This window comes from Anopheles marshallii, chromosome 3 (assembly GCF_943734725.1).
Source record: "Anopheles marshallii chromosome 3, idAnoMarsDA_429_01, whole genome shotgun sequence".
In the NCBI taxonomy this organism is placed as follows: Eukaryota; Metazoa; Arthropoda; class Insecta; order Diptera; family Culicidae; genus Anopheles; species Anopheles marshallii.
The window spans coordinates 17,967,758-17,995,333 of record NC_071327.1 but is presented as its reverse complement, the minus strand read 5'-3'; the positions used below and the strand labels follow the sequence as shown (position 1 = coordinate 17,995,333).

The following is a 27,576-nucleotide window of genomic DNA, read 5'->3' as shown; positions in this document are numbered from 1 at the left end:
TTGCGATAACATACCGATCGAGCGTCGGACATATACCTACACACCTACGGCCGGCCTACACCTTGGCCCCCAAAAGTCATTTTCCCAAACGGCGAAGCACCGGGGGGTGGAAACAAGACTCATGCGCACCCTTGAAATGTGTTGCCCCGGGGAGAAAGAAACCTAAACCAACCTGCCCCAATCAATGGGGCGGAATGGGAAAATCTCCACACACCATAAGCGAGCAATGATCGGCCATCGAGACCTTACCAAATTATACCGCTGCTGATGGTTTAAGTACTGCTGGCAGACGAAAAACGACAACTGGGCAGGAACGTGCGTGCTATGTAACGTGCTGGTAACACTTACAGATGCGGCGTAATTCGGCTTTCTCCCGGCTTGAACTTCTGCGGGATATGGTGGGATATCTCCACACTCGCATGGCGAACTCTCGGAAGCCGCACAGTGTGTCCAACAAATCCACGCTTAACGCACAGAAGAAAAGCTCAAAATCTGCCTAATAGCTGGGTACAGTGTTGAACATGCTCCCTTCCTCTATCGTGTGGTAATACTGCAATGAGATAATCATACCATTGCACCCAACAATCCAGTAGCCAACAAGACGTCGTACGCTGTGGTTATTCCATTAAATTCGCAACTGCTACGCAGGCGCCCTCTGCTAGACAATGCGGAAAGTGATACCATTGCGAGCTGTAGGTTACACCTTAAACTCCTTGAAGCTCATAGCAAGTGCTTCGTCGCTCGAAGGTGCTGAGGCGTGTGTATAAATAATCATTAATCATAGTCATTGCACGGTGCATGGCTCGTTGCCCGAAGGCTAACTTCACATCCTTGCCGTTTGCATACTCCAAGAAAACTCCCAATAAAAAAAACCCCAGAAAACTCTCTCCTGCTCCGACATTTCATGATCTCCTCAAGCAAATGAATGAGTGTGATGTATTGTTACTTCACAGCAAGGACGCTTCAATATTTCGTCTACAATGTTCGCAATATTCTAAGCATTCGAAGTCATGTTATGCCTTTCGCGAACTTTTTTTGACGTTTCGCTTTTCTCGCTCCACTGACTAATGTATACCTGTCTAACGCAACTCCCGTGGACTTTTATTCTGACAACCGTAATGATTTCCCTTTATACTCCCGTCTTGTCCGGGAGTGAGTGGTTCGACAGTTTGATCGCCAGTACCTTCTCGTCTAGGTGTGCTAGTAAAAGTATCTACACACTGGAATTCCACACTAATTGTTGCGGGACGGACAACATGTTACTGTAGTTGAGCGACGTCGTCAGCATAACATGCACACGGGCACTCCTTGTTCGTCAATGCTGCTACCCACATGCAGCACCACACGGTGACCGTGAACTTTCGCCTACTTGAGTAGCTGCATGCGAAAAGCAAAATAACCGCCCCGGAGGGAGCTTAGTACGCGTCAACCCGCACGCATCCAGCGTGCATGCTTACCCACCAAGCATCCCTGCATCGGAAGGGTGATCAATGCAGACCATCCGGATCGGAAGGCTAGGGTTGAATTTAATTCCAATTTCACCCCGGTCCGTGATCTCGTGATCACGCTCGTTTGCGTTTGCCCGATGCAAAAATAAATGCATTCGCGACCTATTCGATCATAGCCCGGCGGCATGCCAACCGGCAGTGTCTCTGCATTCCCAAAACGGGACGCTCGAAAGCTAAACCAGCTGGCAGGATGACAACGATCGGGGAAAAAACTGTGCCATCAGTGAACGTGCATCTAAGAAATTCGAAACCGCACACCCCGGTAACGTCCCCGGTGGAAACTTTCGCTTTCGGAAGGAAGAAAAGTAGATTTACCGCTTCGCTGACCATCATGCATCATTGGAAATTAAGTGAACTCGACAGTGACTTGCCACCAATGTAGTGGAAGCCGTGGGCTCGAAGTTATATGAAATGACATGAGTATTAAAAATAAGGATTATTAATTCACGATCTTATCCAACAGTTCTCATGACCCTGGGCATTGCACTTACTCGCCTATCAACATGATCCCCGTAGATCATTCTATAGGTCGCCGTGACGAACACACGGAAAATCAATACATACCATCTCACCAAACAAGCGAATCCTCCAGGCGTATCCGCACGATTACGCTATCGTTTATGATGACCATTTGGAACCCACAGCGTCATATTCCAACACACCATCCGAAATAGGCCATAAACATGGCCGTTAAAACGATAAAAATATAGCAGCATCCCTTCCAGAAAGGCCGGGAAACAGCGAGGTCGTGTTTCGAATGCATCGATGACGTGGGAGCAAAGGCAAATCGAGAAAGCCCCAACCACCCCAAAAGCAAAGAAGGAGATGCCTTTCATCTAATCAACCATTGTGTTTCCTAGGCATAGGGACATAGCGATACGTATAGACCAGCAGGAATAACAGACTATGCAAAAGTCCGCTGGCTCACTCCCGCAATCGATGGCGTCCTGTGCAAGATGGTTAATCGTGAGTCGCCAGATCCCAAATATGGGTCAAAAGAATCTTTATTCTCACGCCCCCAAACGACCAGAGCGCCTTGGGGACATGTACGGAGAAATTATCTTTCACCGGTTCGCATGGGGGAGTTTGTGATACGACACGAGACCCGCGCCACAAACACACGCTTAGAAGCCGAACGGAATGAATGCGCAGTATCATGAATTTCACTCCGACCTGGCTGGGGCCGTATTTCACGTCCCCTTCGAGCGCCCTAGGCCATAGGGGGGAAGTCTCCCTGTACCGTGCGACCGGCTAGTGTGTGTGTTGGCTAATTTGGAGCCACACGCTATTGCAACTGATGTTGCCCCTGATGGTGGAGTGTTATTTTTTTCGCCACCCGTGTGCTGAGCGATGTTTCTTACAGCGAGTTTATTGAAGAAAAATATGGAAATAATCTTAACGTACTGTGGCTGTGCAGGCATATAGCTCCGGGGGCAGAAAGTTCCCTGATTCCCATAAGCTGCAATACTGGAACTATGCTAACCTAGCTTAACCATGCTTCATCACCGATCGACACAGCGAGCGGATCTTCACCGATCAACACACTATCCTTCCTCTGCCAACTTGACTGCCGATAGCCAGAAGCAACACAATACCTTCAGATCAGCAAAGCCACCTTATGTTCAGCATTGAAACTATGCTCCGGCAGCTTTCTTTTCCTTCTGTTTAGAAACAAGAAAAAAAACACCTCTTAACATTGTGATCATACGCTAGACAGCAAGTGCCAAACTCAATTTCTTCTATATCAAGAAGCGAGAATCATGAATTAACGTTTAGTCTCGAGACTTTAGGCGTGTTGGGAGCCCTGTTTCGTCCAGCGTGTATCACTGACCAAACGATACTACACCTAAATAAATGGCCCTCCCTCCTTAATGGTGTCCGCATGATCCGTCCATTCGCTCCAAGGTAGAAACCTTCGACAGGCGAAGTAACCTGCGAAACCCCCATTCAAACACATTAGCACAAAGTCCTACACATTTCTCCTCTACCTTTCGTACAAGTTTCCTATGCTACCAGATTATATGCAATGATACACGCATCATCGGTCAGTTCCTTTCAAGATCTGATACCCTTTTCCCGTTGGAGCCCTTCCAAGTATCGAAATCTGAAATATCACGCCATATAGACGCTGTCTGTCCCGCACAACCGTAAACGCCATCGTAATCTCTATGATTAGACACCAAACGCCCCCACAGTGCAGATTGTTTAACCTGAACATGTCCAGAAGGCTTACCATTACAGTTCACAGTTATCAGAGACTGTTGGACGTTAGAGGTTATAGAAAGCCAAGCGGTCTATGCAAATCTGCTTTCTAGACAAGTCAGTACAACATTGAAATGAGCATTGCTTTTCATCTCAATTACTGAGCTGGCTACAGCTTTAGCTGCCGTGGGGCATCCGAAAACAGAAACAAAGTAACATTTCTGCCGAACAAAGGACCTGTCCGTGAACGGAAACAACCTGTTTTCCTGGACCACTCACTTTGAGGGACAGGCAAGGTTGAAAAACGCAGCAATAATCATAAATAGGTCACCCGGGTACTGGAGATCTTGCGTTACAGAGAGCCTCAAACCCTGAGGAGTTGTAAAACGGACCAGCGAGGAGATGGTTTGGCACAGTAAATCCCAGATGGGTAGAAATGACTTGAGTTCGTTTAGGTTATTTTATTGATCTTTCAGGATTGAGGAAACAATTCCCCATGGAGGTTGACCCAGTTTGGAAAAGAATGTAACCTTCAACCATAGGGTCGAAAGGAGTCAAACCGCAAACGGTGTGAAGAAATTTACCTAAATGTAGACACTAACTGTGCTCATCATTCAAACCATACCTGCCACCGGGCCCATATGTACAACCGCGGATAGATCAGCAAGCCTGGAAGCTATCTCAAGTGAAAGGATATATGATTGGATGCTCGTTGCATTCTGTTGCTTTTTATCATGATTGGAGATCGTTAAGAAATTTACTTTACTTGACCTCACACAACCACCAACCCTTCCCGAAACGGCACGGTCCACGCACACGTACAATAAATCAATCCGTACGGTAATGGATTATTTACAGCCATAAAATGATAACCTTACGGGTTTCAAATTTTACTACCTTAAAACAGACCTTCAGGTGGGGTAACGAAGATGCTGTGGGTTTTTAACGATCAGTACGTTCCTTACATGTGACCGGAAATTACATACAAGAACAAAATGGCAACGGCGATGCCACTATAAAACAAGGAAATGAAGAAGAGAAAGGGTGGAACAAACCCACGAACCGTCACGCCAGTGAGATGGGGACCACCAGCATCACCCAGGACGATCCTTCGGGATATAGTCATCCAATTAGACGCATAAAAAAAATCTAGCCATATTTTATCCATTTTAAAACCTTTCTCATTTCGACCTGTCGCACTATCACAACGGGCGTAAGGTCTACCTTACAGCCCATCACACGCGGCGTACTTCGTATGGCTAGGGCTACACACAGGTGCACACTATCCAGTTCTGTATTTCAGCCTTTTTTTTTATCGACTCGTGGCATCACCAACCCTTCGGTGCATTCACATGAACCCAACCCTTTTTTGATGAACTTGACCTTTTGCGGGGGTAAATCTTGTGTGTTCCTCTGCATTCGTAAGGCTAAAAGGAACAAAGAATCAATAACTTATTGAAATTATCGCTCCCATAAAACCCAACCCTGTTGGTGCTTGGTCTTTGATCCCTTACTCAGCACGAATGACTCAATTTGAATCTCTGCAGCGTACCTTAAGGAAGCATATAGAGAGGATGTTCCATTGGAGTGTTCGTTACATAGATAAAGAAAATATTTGTTTCAAAAAATTTAGGCTGCCCCAAAAGACTGGAATTAATTTTAGTTATAGCTGAATGAATCACACATCTTAAACTAATAGTTGAAACACAAGATACTAGAAATCAATTCTTCCATGCAATAAAAATATACCATACCGCTAACGCGCATTTGAGTTTACAATTAACATTCACGACATTCTAACGTTGAATGGTTGAATGGTCGCTAGCTCCGTGCAGAAACGAAAGGCCCTTCCTATCAGCGATAAGCATCACACAACAAAATTCCACCGCGCATGGTTTTTGCTGTTTCAATTATCATTCCAGCGACACCGGCAAACCGATCGTGTGCCGATTTACGCCTCGAAGTCCAAACTTCATGCAACAAAACAAAACCACAAAGAAATTTAGATTGGCAATCTTTAGCGTCGGAATATTCGGGAACACTACTGCTGCTCCAACTCCTGCCGAATGGTGCATCAACCCTCCCGTGCTTGGCGAATTCACGCCACGAAAGTGAAACCACCATATCCGCTGTAGCCGTTCTTCGCCTTGCTGCGAGCTTTATTGCACTCTACACCCGAAACCGGGCCATGCCCGGGGTCCGGACAATCGTTAGCTAACGTTCGCCAGGTCGAAACGGTTCGGTTGAGTGGAAACTTCGACGCGATCAGGCGACGAACTTGACCGTGACGGTTTGCTCAACGCCTTCCCGTAGTCTTGGCGATATCATCGACCCGTGCTAAGAGGTATGCCTCCCCTTCTCTCCCCGCTCCTTCCTTCCGCCCAACCATCTCCACCAATCTCTCTCGCGAAATAATCGACAAGTCCACAGATTCGTGAAGCGCCGTTTTTTTTTGCGAAACAGCAAAAAGAAAAATAAACATGTTAATACCCTGCTTCTTCGGTAACGACGAATCGAGAGTCCCGGTCCCGAAAATACCAAAACTGTTCATTCGATGCTTAGACATCCGTTCCGGCATCTAACGGGAAATGCAAACGGAACGGCACCTAATGTCCGCATCCAGCCGGTACGGACGGGGTCAGCGCTATAATTACAAGATCGCGATAGCGCGACTTATCTGCCACTTTTAATCAGATGTGATTTAATTACACATTGAAACGCAGTCACCACTGGCGGGTAGATTTCGGTCGCACCGAGCGTGTACACGCATATGCACGGGCAGCGATGTTGAAGAAAGGATGACCGTGCGCGACGATGTTTGTCTCGCGGTGGTGAAATCGTTCGTCAGCGATAACAACGCAGATGATAGGAAGGGGTACGATGCTTAAATGAGACACCGGCGATATCACAATCTGGCAATGCGTAATGCGGCCCACACTCTACGGACGGTTGCGCATGGATTCAGCACGAAAATCATCTCCACCGGAGTAGCAATGTGCGACGAATACTCACCTTTTTCTGGGTCGATGGAATGCACAGCTCCTTATCTGTGGGTGAAAAGACAGAGAAGCAAACAGACAATCTTTAGTACATATGACACTCTTGCACAAGGCTGTTTTGTATGAGATAAAAACAAATAAAAAAAATGATAAAAGATTGGTCTGCGCTTTGCGCGAAGACGCAGTATTGTTTGAAAAGCTCACATGAAATCCCACAATGCATTGAGAACGCCGCAGTCCAAAGCAACCGGAAGATATGTACAATATTTAATCAATCAACTCTACGGTACGTGAATGAGGCGTGAATAGAATGGATTAAGGCAATCAAAACTCAACAAACAGTCCCATCGATGCTTCCGACGGCGTTCGAACGGTGTTTCTTCAATTCTAATCACCACCCAGCACGATAACCCAACACTTGGCTATAAATTGTCCTACCCGGTTCCACTCAATCAAGAATTTTATCACGCAAGGAGCGAGACTCATTAAAATAAAACGGATCGTAATGATGCATTCCCCGCCCTGAGGTTCTTTCGATGCGATACGATGACAGCTGTATTTACCAAAGACCACAGTGAATCGATCGATTTTTAGGAAGATTTGTATTCGGTTCCCAATGAAATCCGAGGACTGGCTGTACCGAAAACAGGTGCAGCGTAGAATAAAACAGAGCACCTGGAAAAAATCTACTTTCCCAATCGAACCCGAAAGAGAATGGGGTAGAATTCTTGTCAGCCGTTGTCACAGTCGTTGGAATCGTCTGTGAGCTTATGCCGACTAGTAGGGTCCAGTTGAGTGTCGAAAGCACTCTAAAGTGTAGTTGGGAAAAAAAATGTATGCAACAGTGTGGTTTTGAAGTCGGAAAACCGGTCGTTTGATATCACCGGACATGCAAGGGAGAGACGCCAAACCGGACGCTGTAGACCACCGCCATGCACTATCCCGAGCAGCAGGGAGCAAATCGGCCGGTGGTTCTGAACTCTTCTAGCTGCTACATTGAGCCATCCTATCCAACCTTCACGCTACGGTGAGACAATCCTCCCGTGCAGCGATATCCAGGTGCTGATTTATGGCCGTTCCAAATGCCGGGACACACAAAAGAGTCGACCCACACCATCCGGGTAAGATAGTTTGGCAGCAACACTCACTGGACGTGGATTACAATTTATTCAATTCCAACCATCACCGAACGCCCAGTGTCTCGTGAGCACTTTAATCACTCACATAAGCAGTTCTGGACGACCCGATCTTTTGCCAGCTTTCCTTCGAGCTTATTACTACTTATTTTGCGCTCACTCTGAACAACCGAATCCGGGAGTCGTCCGGTGTCTGACAGCTACCGACATGCACGGCGACATGATAGCTCTGAACCGCGCAAAGACTACCGCGACCGACAACTGACGGTGTGGTAAAAATGAAAGGTGTTGTTACGGACACGGCTGCTCGACTTGTTTGTTTGTTTGTTTACTTAATTATTCACGATTATTTACATTACGCTGGAGGATTACAATGTTGCCATCTGAGGTGTGCATAGTGAAACAATCTCTCATTTTTGCATTTAAATTTTTCTTTCGTTGGTCTCACACTCAACTGCAACAACTCGTGGTGAATATTGCTTTCCCTCAACAAGCACATTATATTGGCAAAGTTCATTGGCAGTGAGGTTCTTGGGTTGTTCTTCCAGTACAAAGATACCTAGAAACGATCACTTGAAGCAAATCGTGACAACGATATCTTACGCTCATTTGTAAGTCTCACGAATTACTTAATTGTATTCCAAGCTAAAGTCACATTCCAGATTAAATTCCATCATGTGATTTAAGAGAAAATTTAAGTACGCTCGTACATTTTCACATGTTGCTGTTCTTTGATAACTTCCTTAAAAGAAGACCTATGTTCGGAAAATTACCTCATCAAATTAACATTTCCAATCGAAAAGAGAGATGCACAATGTTTCCGATAGCCCTTACCTACTTTCTACTCTACCACTGCTTTACCATCGCAAAGTGTCGGGAAAATGCACCATAAATAACACCACCGACGTAACCTCCAAAAATCTTAACACCTTAGGTCAAGCCGACTCCACCAGCGGGGGAGGCCATTGCTCCAGTTTACGGCGTAGTGTAAGACCATTTCGTAAAAACGTAAACATCATCTTCTCGACCGGAAACTGCTCAATCCAAACATAATGCTGCTTTTCCAAACCGCCGGCCTCAACTGCACGAAGGAGTCATTTGCGCGCCTGAGCGATTAAAAAAAAAAGCCTTGGCCTCGCCTAGACAATCGACGAAGTTGGCGTGGCCGTACATCGATTATCGTATCGCTGCTAATCACTGCTATTTCCACTGATGAGCCTCACATTGCAATGGGCACTTGGAGGCTCCCTCTCGCGTTCTCTTTCCATCTACCAATCGAGATTCAATCAACTGGCAGAGCAGAGGGTGACTGCAGGGATTTCGTCTGCAACAGGCTGGGCCCATCTCCGCACTAACCTAGATTCTAACCTCAACCTACAAAAACAGCACCACGATGTTACCGTGCTCACTTTTATTGACCATCGGCAACCACTATAAGCCGGCATTTAGTGTGCGCATGACATGCAGCAATCGAGGGAGAGCTATAAAACTAAACCTCCTTCAACCAACTAATCGATCTATTTTATTCGCGCGGCGACACGTTCGGAAAAGGGAAGTCTTCAAATATAATCAGCGCAAAACACGTAATACAACGCCGGGTTGCAATCATGCACCATCAAAGTGACATCATCCGTCCTTACGCTCTTGCACTACACTTACCTACACTAGAGCCCACCATAAGCCGAGAAAGCCAAGCTGTTGTTCCACTTGCCCGGCTACGATATCAGTAATTAATTACTTCCAGCAAAGCGCAACAATTGCATTGTTCTAGAAAACCGGTGCACTAACAGAACACTGTCACTTCAATGCACCCAACGGATTGATCAGCGGCAAACCGTGGCACTGGTCTGGGCTCTGGACGAGGTTTCGCTGACTTCCAGCCATGAGAAGGCGCGTCACTCATTGAGTGAATTCTTTGCATAGTTAAGCCGTACCCCGTTTGAAGGAAGGCAACCGAAGCACACCTACCAGTGTCAGCTGATTGCCACGACACGGTAACGGCACGATGCGAATTGAGTAACAAGAACGTGTCGAGTAGCAGTGCGTTACACTTTCAAAAATAACACTTTATATATTAAGCGATTAACTGAGCATTATAAATTTAAGGCACTTGTTTTTTTCTTTTTTTTTGTTACTCGATAGCATTCTTCAAGTAAAAATAACTACCCTAAATTCGCAAAGCTCTCTGAACCGCGGTATGGACGATTTATTCTCCTTCAAAATGATTTATGTAATTAATCTACCGCATCGGTCGATCGCTACCTCTCACGGCTACTTTCACCCAATTTGGCTTTCGCCAAAAAATGCGCAAGTGTACGCACGCGGTAATCTTCGTATTGCGAGAATGGAAACTGTTGAAATTCGGAGCACAAGAGACACAGAAGGGAAATAACTACAGGGTGGGCAGGCAAATAAATAAAGAGAATTCTTATCACGTAACTTCATCGTGGTAGTTTTTTGTAAAACAAAACAAAAATTGCATTCCCTCTGAGTTATCCACTGTTTCTCAAGAATTTCTCTTTCCCCGAATGTTGCCCCATAAATTGGGCAATTTTATCTTGAGTGGGATATTAAAGGGAACCTGTTACTCTCACACTAATTGCAAAGATGATTAAAGATTTATTTATAAATAATTTCGCAAAAGTTGGCTTCAGGGTTGTGATATCCGCAATAACAGAAACAAAAGGTCTACTCCGTGACTTCGATAACTCTAGCTGTCATTACTGGAGCCGGGAGCAAGAGGATTTGTGCCGTGTTACTATAGTTTCATACGCAACTTGGTTGGGCGTTGAAGATGAAATTCAATAATGTTAAACACAAGAAGTTGATCCAAGTCTCATCTTTCGAACGAAATTGCAATTAATGCGCTTCAATCCTTCAAAAATGCTCAAGACAATCGCCAAATAGAATACAACAAACCAAGCTCATCACTACTCTCGTTCGCTTTCCTGAGCTGGGAACTCAATTGCATCTGCATGTGATAACCCGGACACGTAATGGGAACAGGTCAACAAAGCAGTCAACATACAGAAAGGAAAACTGAAACTCCCTTTATGCCCAACAATGAAACAAGAGCATAGGGCGATCCCATGACATAATTGTGCGCGCGCTTAAGTAAACCATAACCTGCTCTGTAGTAGGTTAATAGAAAGGTAAACATGATTGATTAGCATCTTTCTTTCCCCAGTTACCTATCATCTGCTAAACAAAACATGCAAAACAAATGTGCATCTAGTTCTTGCTGCCGGTCGGTTCGGGTCGGTTTTACTTTCCCAACACATCATCATCGAAGAAAGCAGCTAAGCACACTGCTTGTTAGCTTTACGGCGAACGAAAGAATACCATCCAGTTCCATAACGACGCGGAAAACCTTTCCCCCCTTTTGAAGGAACACCATCGTATGCTAATCTGGAACAGTGCAGTGGCACATGCTGGCAGCGTTGGTGTAGGAAATCCTCTCCATAAGCCGGGAAGATCCATCACCCGACACTCGTTATGCATCTGCCTAACCATAATTATGATGTCGACTCGTTTGAAAGCGAACGATGCAACGCGGCAGTTGAGTGCGTGCTGTTTGGCGCGAGAAAAATCCACACAAACACACGAGCGGCATGTATCGGTTTTCCTCGGATCGGAAAAATTTATGCCCCATTCGCAGCAGGAAAACGGGCCGCTAGTTAGTGTAAAACATGCTGCGTACACTTGCGTAAGTGCGTTTGCACAACGATGGTGCTTTTCCTTGTTTGGAAGAGGATACTTTACATTTTAGTGCCTTTTTGGGATTGGTTTACTTTTTCTCACCCGAGAAGCTGTTAATACATTCTAACCTCGATGTACAAGTATGCTTCGTATGTGCATACCATCTAAACGATACCTACACAATACAAATCGATGGACTTCCTGGCACAAGCTGGCACTATAACTAGAAGAACATGCTGCTCTGATTCTATACACTAAGCGTACATTCAAGGTTGTGCGCATTTCCCGTGAAATAAATTCTAGACACCTTTCTAAAGCAAACAAAACCAAACTGATTCGCTACAAAATCAATTGCTGTTGTATCAACAAGCTCTAATTGATAGAATTAATAGACATCAAATCGACTCGCCTATTAGGCGAGAAACCCGCCCAAGGAACTTCACAAAATACAACCATCATCGGTCCAAAAACTTCATCATTTTAACGTATCACAAATGATTTCGTATCTAATCCAATAAAGCAACCGGCACCAGCAAACCGTGACCATATTAAATCGCTGACGACATACCCGCGACACGCGAATTTTGCACCATTTTTCCACCGTTTCCAACCGCCCCAAAGTCCGCGCCGGGGCCGAACCGAAGGACTCCGGGCTGTTCGAAACCGTTGCGCTACTTTACCCTTTCCATTGCCGTACGTTAACCTCGCTGGTATGCCACAGTTGTGGCCTCGCGAATCATTAAGCCACGGTACGAACCAACCACGAGCGATCGGTTTCCTTCTGAGCTGGAAAATTACCACCCCGTCCGGTGGCTACTGTCTAGAATTTAAAGCACGTGCTGTTCTGAGTGCCGGAGAAATCGATATTTCCTTTACGCGATGGCTAGGTTAGTTTTGTTTGCTTAACGAGCGAGTTTCATTACTTTCGCTTCATGCGCCCTCGCCGTCTCTGGAAGCTCCACAGACCGCTTGTCATGACGTCATTGCTGTGCACCATATTCTACCTGTCCACAGCGGTTGGGAAAATACCGCAACGTCATGCTTTTGGGTCGTAAACATCAAACGGCGAGGGGAAATTCGCACACAAATTCGTTTGCCGTATGATTGTCGCACTTGCGCAACACGGTATCCGAATGCGGAAAACAGTTCCCATTTCCTTCTCGATTGACCTTGAAAAGAACTCGAATCGAGGGGAAATTTGTTGGTGCTCGAAAATACTCCTAGCGGAGAGAGTTAATAAAGACATTACAGTGTTCACTATACCCTACAACGGTGATCCAACACATATGCGTTTTCGAACCGCTAGACCGAACTCCCAACACACCCACCTGTTTATTTCGGGAAAATGTTTGACTCAATGTTCCACCACACGTTTCCCGAAACATTTAATCAAATCAAAAATAGTTCCCCATTTTGTTCTACCCATCAGACACGACTCCAATACCCATCAGGCATCTCGTGATATCCCACATACGGAGATACTTCTTTCCGGGCGTGACTTTCTCCCCAATTGTTGGGAGTTAAGGGGAGTATTTTTTTTATTCTCGTTCAGTGAAAGCACCTCATCAATCATACTGCTCGCGCCCCGATCATGACCCGGCCGCGCGCTCACCTTTCACGTGCATTGATTTCTGTTTATTGTTTATTCTAGGCTCACTCTTCGTTGCGTTGGTAAAGTTTGAAGTTCAAACACAATACGCGTCGGTGACCGCAAGCATATCCTACCGCATCCGAAAAGGCAAAAAAAACCCCACCAAATCGGTTTGGAATGGTACATCTTATTTCTGTTTTGATTTCATGTCGGAAATTCAAGGGCTCTTCGCGCTCGTGAATCGTGACACCGCTCACGTATCGATATCAGGCTGGATAATGATCTTGAAGCGGGCGGTGGAAGAAAGAAACAAACAGCCGGGGGACGGCACCGGTCTGCAGCTGGCCGCCCCGAGTCACGAGTCACCCGCTAAGTGGCCACTTAAGAATCACGGTTCCACTTTCACCTTCCCGCGTTTCCTCACCAGCAAACTGAACCTCAAGTGCACTTGCGCACAAGCTTTGTTTGTGGACGCGTGTGCGCACGTACGCAATCAACAGACAAATCGCGCGTTGCATCTTGATGCTCGCACCGCCCCGGCAAACGCAATCCATAAACAATTGCATCCAACCGGCGGGGTCCGGTTTTTCCGGTCACGAGAAGGAAGTCCCGAAAAAAAAAATGCTGGCTAAATTAAATGAGAAAATCTGGTAAAATTTTAGATGTACGCACCATGCGTACAAATAAAACCACTACAAACACATCAGCGTTATGTCCCGACCTACTGGTAGTGTGTCAAAGGCGAATAAATTTTCCGCTTCGTTGCACTCGTTTTAACAGTGTTTCAGGTCGATGCTAAACAAATAACTTATACGAATGGGTCATTAAAACCTTACAGGGTTTCCCAGTTTAGGTGATAAAGTTCTGGCAACTGGCCGGATTGAACCACGCTATACGCTAGAAACGTTATGAATACGAGAATCGGTATAAAAAATCATATTTTTAATAACATTAATTTGAACAGTAGATGTTTAACGATTTTTGGATTGAGTTATTTAGCACAGAGCCTTCCTATTTGTAGATCTGACACATATATCTCAACATGTTTCACTTCAACTTGAAAGGAGTCCAAAAATAATTTCAACTTTACCCTTGCATCTCAACAACCCTGTAAAGCTGAACGAAGCAAAGTGCGAAAAAAAGAAGGACATTATAAAACAATGCAACTCTCCAAACATGTGCAAACTATTTGTATGCGCAAAATTGAGCAATTCCAAATACACGAATTTATATCACATTTTATTACGTCCCCTCAACCACTCCCCAAGCCCACCCTCGTTTGCAATTTGTGTTTCATTTTTTTTCATTATCAAATTTACACTTTTATGCAAAAAAAACTCCAACTTTAAAATCCACCCCCTTTAAAACCCCGCGCACAAACACAAACGGCAGCTTGTGTAGCGTCTGAACCATGACGGCTTATTTCGGTTTTGGGTTTTATTGGCAGCGCGCACTCGAGAAGCAATTTTCACGTTGTCTGTCGTTTGCGACCAGCGGCGACCGAACTTCCGTCACTGGCAGTCGTGTGTAAAGTGTTGTTTTACGTGTTGTTGATTTATGATACACACACAAATCTTTCAGCTCCCATATCGGTAATGATGTACTTTTCTATGACAAATGGTTCAGCTTTAGTGTTGCAACAAGTACCACATGTGGCAAAATCCAATCAAAAATGACTCAATGGACAAACTATTTAACTTAGGAATGGAGCGATGCACCAGTCAGCGATACACCATGTCCAGGAAGTGTTTACTTGACGGTTATATATTCTAACATAATTTATAGAATACAACGTAAGACTGTTTGTTGCAGTTTTCATCGAGAAATATAAATAATTTAACGATCGTGGGGAAAAAAACACGACAGCGATTTTAGTTCCTTATTGCTGATAAAGTACAAGATGATCGCTTAACGATAAAGTGTAACCTCCAGCAATATTCCGTTACGGAACAAGCAACCTAACGCGTTGCCAATTTCATTCCAGCGCTACAATTTAATTATAATTTACTATTTCGAAAATAAATCCTTGGCCAGGCAACGCAGCGGAACGATCGTGCATCGATCATGCGGCAAATAAAACTGGATCTTGTAGCCGCCTACCTTGATTGGCTACTGGTTTCATGTCGATTTGGGGCAGGTAGCCAACCGGTACACTTGACGGGAAAAATGAATCCCTCACGAAAGCAAATGAAGATGCCCTGCGGAAAATGGATAGCAATACCACTAGCCGATGACAGCTAACATGCCACCACACGGTCCGATACGATCTGGTGAACTAGCCAAGATGAAATCTTTTGGGCGACAACGCACCTACCGTCCCGCTCAAGCCATGGTGGAAATCTCTTTTGACACTTCAACTACCGTATAATGTGGTAGATCTAGTATTTTTGTTCTCTTCTAACTTAAAGAGACACTAGCGAACACGAACAGATGCGTCCGATCGATGGTCGATGATCGATGATAAGATCTACATGGGATCAACAACACACCTCACTGCACGGACTCTCCAACCTTGATCACGGACCTACGTATTCCTCTTCCCAAAGTTCTTGCAGGCGACCAAACGAGCTCGCTGGGTCAGTCGGTTTGATAGTGGCGGACATGCAAATGTAACACACCACTGCCACACATCATCTCTACTTAACCGTCGATAATTGGCGGTAAGATTGAAAGTGCAGCTAGATAGGTACGCTCGGAGCCCTGCGGGACAGCCTCGACCTAGACCGGCTATCACACGGCAAACCTTGAAGAAGGGAATTTAGCGGCAAAACACGACAATGCCCATTCGTCATGCCGCGTCATGCCGTCGGGTCACAGAGCTTTTTTTTGCATCAACGCACCGGCTTGACATTGATTTATAAATTGCACTTACGCGAAAGGCCACCGGCAATCGCAGCGAGACGAGGCTAACTGGCTAAAAACAAGTGTGCTACTGCAGTTTTCCCCCGTGGACATACCGTGTTGCCCCAATCACTCTCCATGGAAAGCATACGGCAGTACTTCTTTTGCTTAGACTCACTCTCACTCTTGTTGTGTGTGGGGTTTTTTTTTTTGTTGGTGTGTTAAACAGGAAAAAGCCACTTTCTTCCGACGATGATACACAGCTTTGCGCCACCCTGATGATCATCCGAAACGTGCCGATCATGGTCAAAAGCCCTTTTTTTACTGGTATACCTTCAAAATCCGTTCACCTGATGAACGGTTCGCGAAAGCAAAGTAAAGCAAGGTTTCATTTTCAGCCAGCGAGTTATCCATGTGAGCCATACGCAACAAACCCTGCTGACGAAATCCGATACGCGATGACACCCTGCTGCGAGTGCGGTAGTAATTAACTGCGGTTAAAATCAAAACTCACCCTGCGTCTCGCCGGCACCTCACACCCTCCGGCACAACAAAACACCTCTTTTTTTGGCTAACAACAACGACAAAAAAACACCCTGCCCAGCATACACAACATGGACAACGGATGGGGAAAGTCAATTAAAAGCTGTCGTTACCTTCACCTTCGCCATTCGGTAGCTGTCACAACAGATCTCGACCGGCTAATCTGCCGGGACGCCCGATATGGGGACAGACTATTTGAACGTGTGCGCCACAGGAACATGTCGATTGTTACACCAGGTGAGGGTTTCGGTTTCGAATTACCACCTCCTCCCCCTCCGGCGTGTCAGGTGGACATGTCAATAAGATCGTACCAGCTTGTCAAAACAACCCACGACTGGATCGGCTTACGGCCACCAGGCTGTTCTCGAAAGGTTTAAATTATTCTTTAACCTACTTAAGCCTCATGAAACTATCGTGCATCATGGTGCTTTTTTATAGCAAGCCAAACGTCCAGCTTCATTATTATGTTTCCCTCTATTTTTAATCGCGCCCAGCGATGAAAGTTTGGACCACAAAAAATACATATAACAGAACAAAAACTATAAATCTTCTCGCGGTGCGCTGAGCTGATCTATGGTGCGCAAAAATGTGTAATTAGTATCCCTTGCATAGGCTGAACAGGTTTCGCGCTGTTTTGCTTACCTTTTATTAACACCAAACGAACGTTATTACTTTACTTTTGCCATAAATCAGTACTTCCTGCCCTGCTTTTAATTTCACTTTCCAATCCATGCCGCAAATGAACGACTTTTTTTTATTATTAAGTTGTTTTTGTTTTCGAAGAGTTTCTTAAACATAAATTGGACAACATCCCAAAAGTCAAACGCGCACACACCGAAGCGTCTGGCGCACAAAAATGTCCAAACAAAAAGGTAACAAACCCACCCACGAAATGTTCACCTGAGTGTGCGCGCGCGCGCGCAAATGCGAAATTAAACGGGCAAAAACAGTGATTAGCAAATGGCCTCCTTCCCGGAAGATGAGCGTTCATTTGAGGCTTCCGTTTATGTTTGGTTTCTTTGCTTTTACACTGTTGCTGATGCCGTCTGTGATGATGATGGATCGGCGGATTTTTGTAACCGAGCCTAGCGCGAATGCCGGTAGCATTTTCGCTGCACTTTTGACGATCGTTCATTTAAAAAACGAAGAAAGCAAGTGCAGAACACGTACAAAACCCTGAATGTGGTGCAGGTATTTCCTCTTTCGCAACGCCAGTGGTACATCTTTGGAGGAAAGCAGCAATTTTTTTTTTCGTAACCATACCTTTACCCATTGATTTACCTTCGCGCCTTGCGGACTGGCTCGTTAGTGTGGTTAGTGAGTTTTAACTAACCTGGGAAAGAAGAGGATGGTGATTTCAATCACCAATCAGATTCCAATTTTAAACTCAAAGCTCTAAAACACGATTTCAATTAGATTATAAAATACATTATAATGACCAAATAATGTAGCTTATATAAGTTCATCTCACAATAATGCCAAAAAAGACAAACAAATTATTTATACCCTTTAAATAAACTATCTGTGACATCTATCTAACATATGTAACATCTTTTGACCTGTTACATGGTTCTCGAAATAAAGAGTTAGAGCCAATTCTGGGATTCCTTTCAAGTTGAGCTAGAATTCGATGTGGCAGATGTGAAGTTCTTCAAGCATCCTGAATCTTGTTCTAGAAATGAAATTTATTCTGCAATTGACAGCTCTCCAAAAGCTCTAAAATTGTATTCTTAAGATTCACGGCAAAACTTGAAACAAAAACTTCAGAAATTGTTTAAAATTCACCATTAATTATAAAAAATATTGAAGTTTCTAAAACAAAAGATAGACATAAATGCATAACCGTGTAATAAGATATCGTCATTTAAATCTCTCAAAAATGTATATTTGTAAATTTCTTATAACATAACATATCAGCCACGACAATGTCAAAAAAGTCAAATAAGCCATGTATACTCTTATAAATAAGCTATCTATGATTTATCTCTCTCTCTCTCTCTCTAAAATCTCTGAGATATTTTGTTCATCTTGACCTATTACATGGTTTTTGATGTCATCTATAAGATTCCTTTCAAGTTGAATTAGAATATGTTGCGGTAGCTGTGAATTTCTTCAAAATTTCTAGATCCTGTACCAGAAATGAATTTGCCTTCTGATGTCAGAATAGAGTTGATGTCAGAAACCTTTGCAAACCAGTGAGATAAGTTGTATTAACTCAATGAAACCCTCAAAAAGCTCAAGAAATTTCTAATCTAGATCCACCTGAAGATATTCCGCATAAACTTCAGAAATAGCTCCAACTTTACCTTTTCATCTAAAAAACCTTGGAATGTCAATAAAACCAAAGATAAATTAATGCCTTTTAATAAGATATCACCTTTTATGTCGCTGGAAAATATATTTTTCTATTAATCTTATAACATTACATCTTATCTTATGCACTTCCTTTATGCAATTCTTTTCCACACTCAATGGGAACATTCTTCATGTGCTCTTTCGCCATTATTTACATCGATTCATTTCCGCAACTCGGCGCGTAGGTTTATCAGCAGGGTTGCGTACGGTATTTTCATATTTTCGTACTCATGTTTACGTGTTTTTTTTTTCCTCCTCTTTTCATAAAACCATGCAAAACACGTTACATGTGAAGAACTCGTTCTTGAGCCATTTCGTGCTGCCGGAATGTGCATCATCAATACCAGCATCACCTTTTCCCCGCTTCTGCACAAGACCAACATTATGTGCATTCTTTCTTCGACGCTGGTGAAAGAACCGGTCCTTCCTCGGATGCTTCGGCCGGTGCAGATTCCTGCTACAGGTGCTGGGAAGCTATTCGCAACATATGATAATGTGCGTGTTTTACCATGCACCGTAAGCCTTCTCCACGTCAGAGCGGTAATGTCTACATGCAAAGTGCGCATTGCGAAAAAAAAAGTTTATGCTTTCCGGGCTGCCTCATGTAATCAGTACAACTCGGCAACCCTCGGAAAGATACCGGTCAGAACCGTGCACTACCGCACTCACCCAAAGCGTTCCAGAGAGTTAACGGTAGAAAACGTTGACAGCATTATCAACGGAAAATGAGCTGCACCAAATCGGGGGTAGACTCTCACCCGATCGTCCTATTACAATTTAGCTACACATCAACCGTGACCCTTTAAATCTTTCACGCCAGGCTGCAGTGAATGGCTGGGGAGATCGAAGGATCGCAGCTCCTATCACAGCGCATAAGCGTAGGATGGGGTGGATGGTTGCATGCACAACCAGCGGAACATACATTTGGAAAGTCATGTTCACAGACAAATGCACCACACTCGCAGTAGAACAGAGCGGTTTGCACTGAGAAGGCCAGAATTGGGCCCCATTAAGCGTTACGCTTCGGTGAGCGCTTAGGGCAACACCGGAAAAACAGCTGCCCTTTACGCCGAGCCAACCAACGGAAAATGCACTCAAAGCATTCTAATAAAACGGTGGCAACAGGAACTATGGACAGCCGGTTATAGACGGACTCCACTCCCGGGTAAAGGGCAATGCACCGGGGTTTGATCTACGCGATATCGTTCGCATTAAAACAAGCACTAACAAGTTCGGTGAATAAGACATAAATGTATCACTACGAGAATCAACACCACTTCCATTCGTCCATTTTATAGTCTTTAACACTTATTTCATGGAAAATTGAAAATATGTTGCTTTAGTAGAGGTAATAAATGTCATGTTTTTGAGAGGATTTTCGTGTTGATGCTTCCATTGTGTGGGCTTCTTGAGAAACAATATCACTTACTTCCGTAGTGCCCACGTAAGCGCATTTACTGGTGATGAAGCGACGTTCATAAAGCAAATCATAATATTAATTCCATCTGGTTTGTGTTGATGTTTGACGCGCTGTAACTATTTTTACTGCCTCGTGTATTCTTTTCGACATTGTATGCAGCGGGGAGTCTGAACGATTCAATGCAGCTATTTAAAATGATATTCTTTACTTTCCAAAACTCATCCATCATCCCGCTAGTCCCCAAAAACGTCCACGAATCTTGAACATCCAGTGACATGCACTGAATGCATCTTATGGTTGTGTTTATGATGAGCACAACCAACAAAAAAAAGAATCAACAAGGCGCACCCACAACTATAGCAATTTAATTACAAATTTTCATCGCCAGCAGCTGGAGCGGAGGGATGTCCAACAAAAAGGGGCAAGCAACGACATCCCACCAAATGTAGTTTCAATGTTTCCGAAACTGTCGCCGTAAAAACTAACGACCAAAAAACTAACTTCACTCAGGCACCGAACAGTGGGCGGCGAGCGGCGGGAAAATTCATTTCCGAAAAATTGCTTTCGTACGCATTTGCGAAGAGATAAAACCTGTCCAACAAAACAGCGAACATCTACCACCGGCGCTTCTTGCCGACCTAGCGCGCGGCAGGTCACTTTTCCATGCGCGGGAAAGCTGCGTGTGTTTCGGCGGGTGGCGAACGAAAAACAACTTTCAACGAAAGTGAAACAAGTGCGCAAGATCGTGAGAGGGCAGGAACAGGAAAAAAAAAACTTGTGGCACCCACAGTGCCGCATTAGTCACACAAGCCTCCGTCAACACGGCTGACCCCCCTTTAAAAACCCTCGGTGAAACATTGCCTCCTGCACGGAGAGTCTCCCACACGCACCACAACTCTGCCACACGGAGATCACAAAGGGAAAAACCGGCGCACGGTGTGTGTGTTGTTATGTTGGGCCGAAGGAAAAAAGGGCAACAAATAACAAACTGTGCGCATTGGGAAAAGTGATGGTGAAAAATTTGTAATTTATAAAGAAAACGACAACGGCCAAAACAAAAAGGCGCCGCCAGCGAGGGCCACCCCGCCAACCAAAGCCCAAAAGGCCGCCCCCGAAGGCAGCGAAAATGCGAACCAACCTAACCACCGGTCGAAGGAAAAACCTAAACAAACGTGCCTTTACCTCGTGCCCGCCCGAAAATATAAATGCCTTCAAACTTTCCACCGCTACCTTTAACAAATTTGAAGTTGGAGGCGAAGAAGAAAACAAAAACCACGCCGCGCACAAAGCACACCATTGCCTAATGACATTTCTAATTAATTCGAAAGCATAAAAAATCCTACTCCAACGTGACAGTGATGACCTGAGGAAATGTGGTGCAGTGCCATCGACGCAACATAGTTTTGCTTTATTTGTATTCAGCGGAGAAAAAGTTCATGTTTAAAAATTAATTTCCAATTACCGATCAAAGGTTCAACAGAGACCAGTTATCAGACAAAATCGACGTACTAAATCAATAGCACCTTAAAAATGTCCAATGATCCATGAGATGAAAACGATAACGAAGAGAAGCTTCCAATAGAAAAATGACGTCGTATCGGCACAACAACCTCAAGGTCGGGGCCTGCCATTTATGACTTTCTTGGACTTTATTCACTCGTAGCCAGATATTCAGTACTGCGTACGACGGATTGATCTGATCCTGTAGTGTGAAGATCGGCAAAGCTACCAACTCTTAATAATTAATAATAAATCTAAAGGACGTCCTTGTCCAAGGTGGAATTATGGAACATTCAAAGCTCTGTTCTCATATACTTCTACAATGTAGACTAACTTGTACCTCTACTGGTAAGATTTTACTTACTGTTATCATGTTATAAATATTAGACATTAGCTCAACCAGAATGCATCCTTAAAAGGTTGTGAAGACTTGACGGTGTGCGACTTCCAAAGTTCCTTCAATTTCCTACCCAGCAAAACAAGTTGCAGTGGAAAGATCAAGTCATGAAAAAGACACCCAACTGTCCGACCTTTAAAGACTCCTAGGTTCGCTGAATATCACATCAGTAACCTCCCAAGTACCCTCCCACGTTGAGAGCGCGAAAGTATACTCCTGTGGAAAAACAGCTCTCAAGAAGTCCAAACCTCAAAAATATAGATCACCGCATCCCATCACCCGTAAACATGGTTGGCGAAACGAAACTGATTAGACAAAAGCGGATGACGCCGTGAACCATGGGAAAAATCTTCCAACTTCTTCCCATATCACGCGGTGATGTGAAAGCCTTTCACTTGTTGCACGCACGCCCCCAAAAGCATGAAACCGTGCAGGGCGACGAGTGACAACATGTCTGCTTTCCTTGCTCGGATCATGACGATGATTGGGGATCATGGGCCAGCGGCATATGATACCATGCATCCACCCACCCAGGCCTGATTATCATCGCCATACGAACACATACACACTTCCTTCACATGCTTTCCCGAAAGAAAGCAACTTCTTCTGAGCAAAAAAAAAAACTCATCAACGTCAAACCTGCATGTGAGCTCCGCAGATGGGTGATGCATGTGTCTTTTAATCTTTATCTGTCAGTATACAAGACTGAAGGCAGGGAACAAAACAAAAAAAAAACTAGTTCCCTCTCTAGTCACCAACGCTAAGGCTCATCTTGCTGTTAATTAACGTACCACAAATCACGCCGAAAAGCAATCATGCCAACGGGCTGGGTAAGCATCGATGAGAAAAAAAATCGTCATCGTACCACTGGCGGTAGTAGAAAGTACCTCGAGGGGAGGAAATTCTGGTTTGGGATGTTTTTTTCTCCCCTCATTTGCCTCAATATGTGTCATCGAAATGCTGGAGGCCGTGGAATGCGTGTGCGACTTATGGGAAATAGCGTACAAATGCTCGGATTGATCACCAGAATAAACACGCGTTTCTCGCGAAGATGACTTTTATTACCCGATTGCTTATCCAAAAAAACGCCCCATAAGTACATACGCCTAATTGGATGACCAATCATAGTATTTTAAGGGCGGTTCTTCCCCACACAACACCCATAAAACTATGCCTAAAGCGAAACAAATGCCCTAGTACACTTCTCCGGTTTCAAGCAGTCAAAACCCGTTTACTATTTCACGTGACAAACGGATGTGCTCAAATCTGGCGTTTGCTTTATGCTTTTTATTGCACAATATCACCCCCACATGAAGCGGCAACACTTCGTGACACTCTTCGTGAAGCAATCGCCATAACCATAAAACACATTCCCTTCAGTGTTTCACTTGATTTCGGCATTCATCACTTCAGTGTTTTAAGATTCCGCGGCGGAGTAAGTGCTCATGTATCATACATTTTGGCCCGATCTCCACACAGTAATTTGTAGGTTTTCCGTTGTCTCCACCGCAGTTGGGCCCACACCACCTGCCATATATTAATTGATCTCATAAAAAGCAACAAAACTTTACAGACTACCGCCCAGAAATTGTGGAATTCGAATCCATCATCGTCACGTGGCGGTCAATTGTGTGGCAGTCGCTGGAAATGGTAGGTAATATTTATTTTGCACACGAGATCCCCAAAAGCACACCGCGCAACGGTGTGCAACATCGGCCCATTAGTTCGCTAAATTACTAAACTCCCATACGCTGCGGAATGCTCCAGCGATTTTGGGCGCACACTAGCCGAGGTCTGCAGTTTCTCACGCCAGGACACACACGAACACTCTCGCACCGACTGATGGACATCAGTGGAGCGTGCTGTAGTCTTCACCTGTAATACGTCTTACATGACGTAAATATGTCGGAAGAGACCTCTTAGCAATTTTGCACTCCACCAAAAATCGCGCACACACACACAGAAAAACATTAGTCCATTCAACATCAACTCCCCAAAAACTCCGCACCCCAAAGCATCCACAACCGGCCCGGAAGCGTTGAAATGAGAGCAATCACTCAACGTCGTAAAACTAACTACCCTTCCACAGGAAACAAAAAAGCCACACCGACCAAGGCACGCAACCTGGCGAAAGGAAGAGGAGATCCGATCTACCTTTTGCCACTCGGATGTTTGCGCAAAATACTGCCCCATCCTGCCCTACCCGACGCGCACAAAATCAAACACAAAATAAGAGTGCGACATAGCGGATTGTAAAATGCATCACACCAAAAAAAAAATAGAGCTCAAATTAAATAATACCAATAAAACAATGAAATTGCAGGTTGATCTGCCTTTCCTTTGCCAGCATCGTGAGCATACCATTTTAATGTGTGGGAAAAGTGTCCAACGGAGACATTTGGCGTTACAGGAACTCTAGGCTAACAACGACCAAGGCACCCACAGGTATGGCCCACATTCCCTGCTGGAAGTGACACTTTAAAGCAGAAGGAGCTAAGCTACATTCCGAATTCGCTCTTCACTGTCAAGATCATCTTGGTGCTTCGGCGAGTACATTAAGCTCAGGAGTTGGAGTTGGAAGATCTTATCTAATATAGGTAGGGGTAAAATTCGAAGATTTCACGCCGTTGAAAGCAATTATGGAGGAAGGCACCATAAAACCAGCGGCTAAAAGGAAGAAGAGTCTAGAGCCCGGCAAGAACTACAAGATTAAGATCCACACAATACTTTAGTTGGTTTCCAAACATGTCCCTTAGACTAAAAGAAATTCACACACTACTCTCCAGATCTTGAACGTCTGATACGCTAACGTCACAACGTCTAACCGCACACATTAAGCTGATTAGCTGACAGTTCATACTTAAGAAAGGGGGTGTCTAACGACATTTCATGACTAGTCCAGATGTAATCGTTCTAGTGTAGCTCAAGTTAAAATTAAAAGCAAAAGCCCTTCTCAAGCGTTTAGAACTATTCGGAGCACCCCACCTTCACCGTACAAAAAATCGCCCAAAAGTTCCTTCTGCAACAATCATTGGGTTTTCCTGCTACAAACACAACATAAACCATTCTAAGTCAATTCATCCGCCGGATGAGGGCGATTCAGGCACACTCGAAGCCTGGTGAGCGCACATGTACGCAACTCCCATTCCACGCCCCAATCGGTTGAGTGTGAAAGCTCTAATTAGCACATTGGCCATTGTTCTTGTCGATCTGTTTGCCCTTTTGCCCCCTTCTGCAACGAATCCCGATTCCCTGAGCGTCTGGTGGAGGGGTTAACGGCGTGGTGAAGCGAAATTGTCTGAGCATAAATTATTCTTCACAATTTTGCTTTCCAGCACCCCCACAACAACGATGCGTTCTTATGTTCGTACCAGCGGCGAAGCAGGGCCGGTGGTTGAGGTGCACGCGGTGACAGTCATTCGCACACTGCCAATATTATTCAGGCCACTGACCTTGACCATGGATCGACCTGGAACATGTGCTGCGATGCGATTTTAATTTGTATGGCGATGGACACTCATTTCCATTTCGCTGCAGGCAGGGTTTTTTTTGGTGTGTACCCCAGCTGCCATTATTTAACGCGCGAGCGCTATCGACAAGAAATGAACAACCCTAGAGGGTGCGCTGAAACTCCACCACTTGTCGAAAATGTTGATGTGATAAATTAAAAAAAACACAATGGCAGACATTCTACAGCACTTTAATCAAATATTTAATTTACACGAAGCTATTCCACAAACACAATTATCAAATAAACTAGAATATTTTATAATGAGAGTTGAAGTAATTGCAACACGCTTAACCAAGCGTAAAAAATATTATGAATCGACGTAAAGTGCAAACACTCGGTGCTAAAAATAGACAATAAGTCCATTTGGATCGTTAAAATTTAAATCGGCAGTATAAATCATCATTAAAACCAATCTTGCAATGATAGAATATTTTCTAACCGGCTGTATAGAGCTAAATGTAGTGGACCTAATATCCAACTAAAAATAGATTTATATTAAATTAAGCTTAAGTATCATCCAACAATTATACAAATGTGATATATTATGAAATCTCTCTTTCTAATTTCTATTTTAGTAGTTGAGTGACTTCACCATGCGATCTGATACAATTCTTATGCAAAACCGATTGTATAATTGCATTTTGCATCATTGCCCCCAGAGTGTACACCTGTCCTTTTATTCTTATCCTCTATTCAATCTCCAGTCTGCTTATAACACTATGGACCCCGGGCAGATGCACCGTTTCGGATTTCCATCAGCAACCGTACCAGCCGTCACATTGCATTGTTTCTTCAAAGCAGAGATTTTGTGTAGCTGCTAAAAGATAGCAAAAACAAATTCGCCACACTTCGATAGTGCCGTGGTTTAAATACGTCCGAACTGCGGAAGCTACAAAAATAAAGCACCAACGAAACAATCACAACTCCCGTAACCGGGTCTCTGGAAGGCAAAAAAAAAACCTCTTCCAAGCCCACCAGCAGTAGGATTTGCTTAAGTGAAACAATTTGTTTGTTTTCCACGTTACCGTCGGATGGGTTTTTGCATTCACCCCCCCCACTCCGAGCACCATAACCAAGCGAACGATCTTTGCCACACGCAAAAAGTGCGCACCGAGCAAACGACGATGCGCAACTAAACTGATCGTTTACCGGTGCAAGAAGGTGGAAAATTGCATAACGCTTGTCCCTAGCGCAGGCTCTAAACGTGGGCTTCGCGGTATATTCGCACAAGAAAATCTCTGATTGCAGTGTGTGTGTATGAGTGCACGGAATGTACGACCTAGGCGGCTCCGTCTAGGTCTCGTACACGAATGCTCGAGGTCGTCTTTCCTGCAGTGGGACAGGTTGGAGGAGTATGACTAGCTTCCACTCAAAGGGTAGACGTAGAGTCGCCGCAAAAAAGCGATCATCTGCCGACAGAGGACAAAGACTTAGCGGACCTGGAGCATGACATGAGCGCAGTCTGGCGTGGGAATTCGCTAAACCCTGCTTTGACCTCTTGCTTGGGGAAGGTTAAAATAAATACAGTTAAAATTACTTCAACTGGGTAATTGCTGGTTGGGCACAAGAACGATTCTAATGGTGCTTTAATTTCTTTTTCTCGAAAAAAAAACACTGCAAATGACTAAGACGTCACCAGCAAGAAGTTGGCCAGGCATGTCCAACCGGGAATTTAATTTTTGCTTGCAAGGTAATGAACGACATGTCACGATCGATGAGGTCAGTAGCAGGTAACACTTTTATCCGATTTAAACGTATGCATGCGCACCGGACCTATAGACCAGTTAGTAAGTGCGTTATCAGTACACCGTAAACCAGGTACGCTTTTCTCACTAGGACTCGAACGCACATCGCAACTGAGATTGAGAGAACAT

The 27,576-nt window shown here is 44.5% G+C and overlaps 1 protein-coding gene across 1 annotated transcript in view; it reads right to left on the bottom strand.

The window, feature by feature from the left end:
• Positions 1 to 27,576, bottom strand: part of LOC128715467 (protein spire) — a 117,205-nt gene that overhangs the window by 78,582 nt on the left and 11,047 nt on the right. The window contains exon 2 of the mRNA XM_053810370.1: positions 6,723 to 6,757. Within this exon, the coding sequence (XP_053666345.1) occupies positions 6,723 to 6,757 (35 nt within the window). The remainder of the gene's footprint in view (positions 1 to 6,722; positions 6,758 to 27,576) is intronic.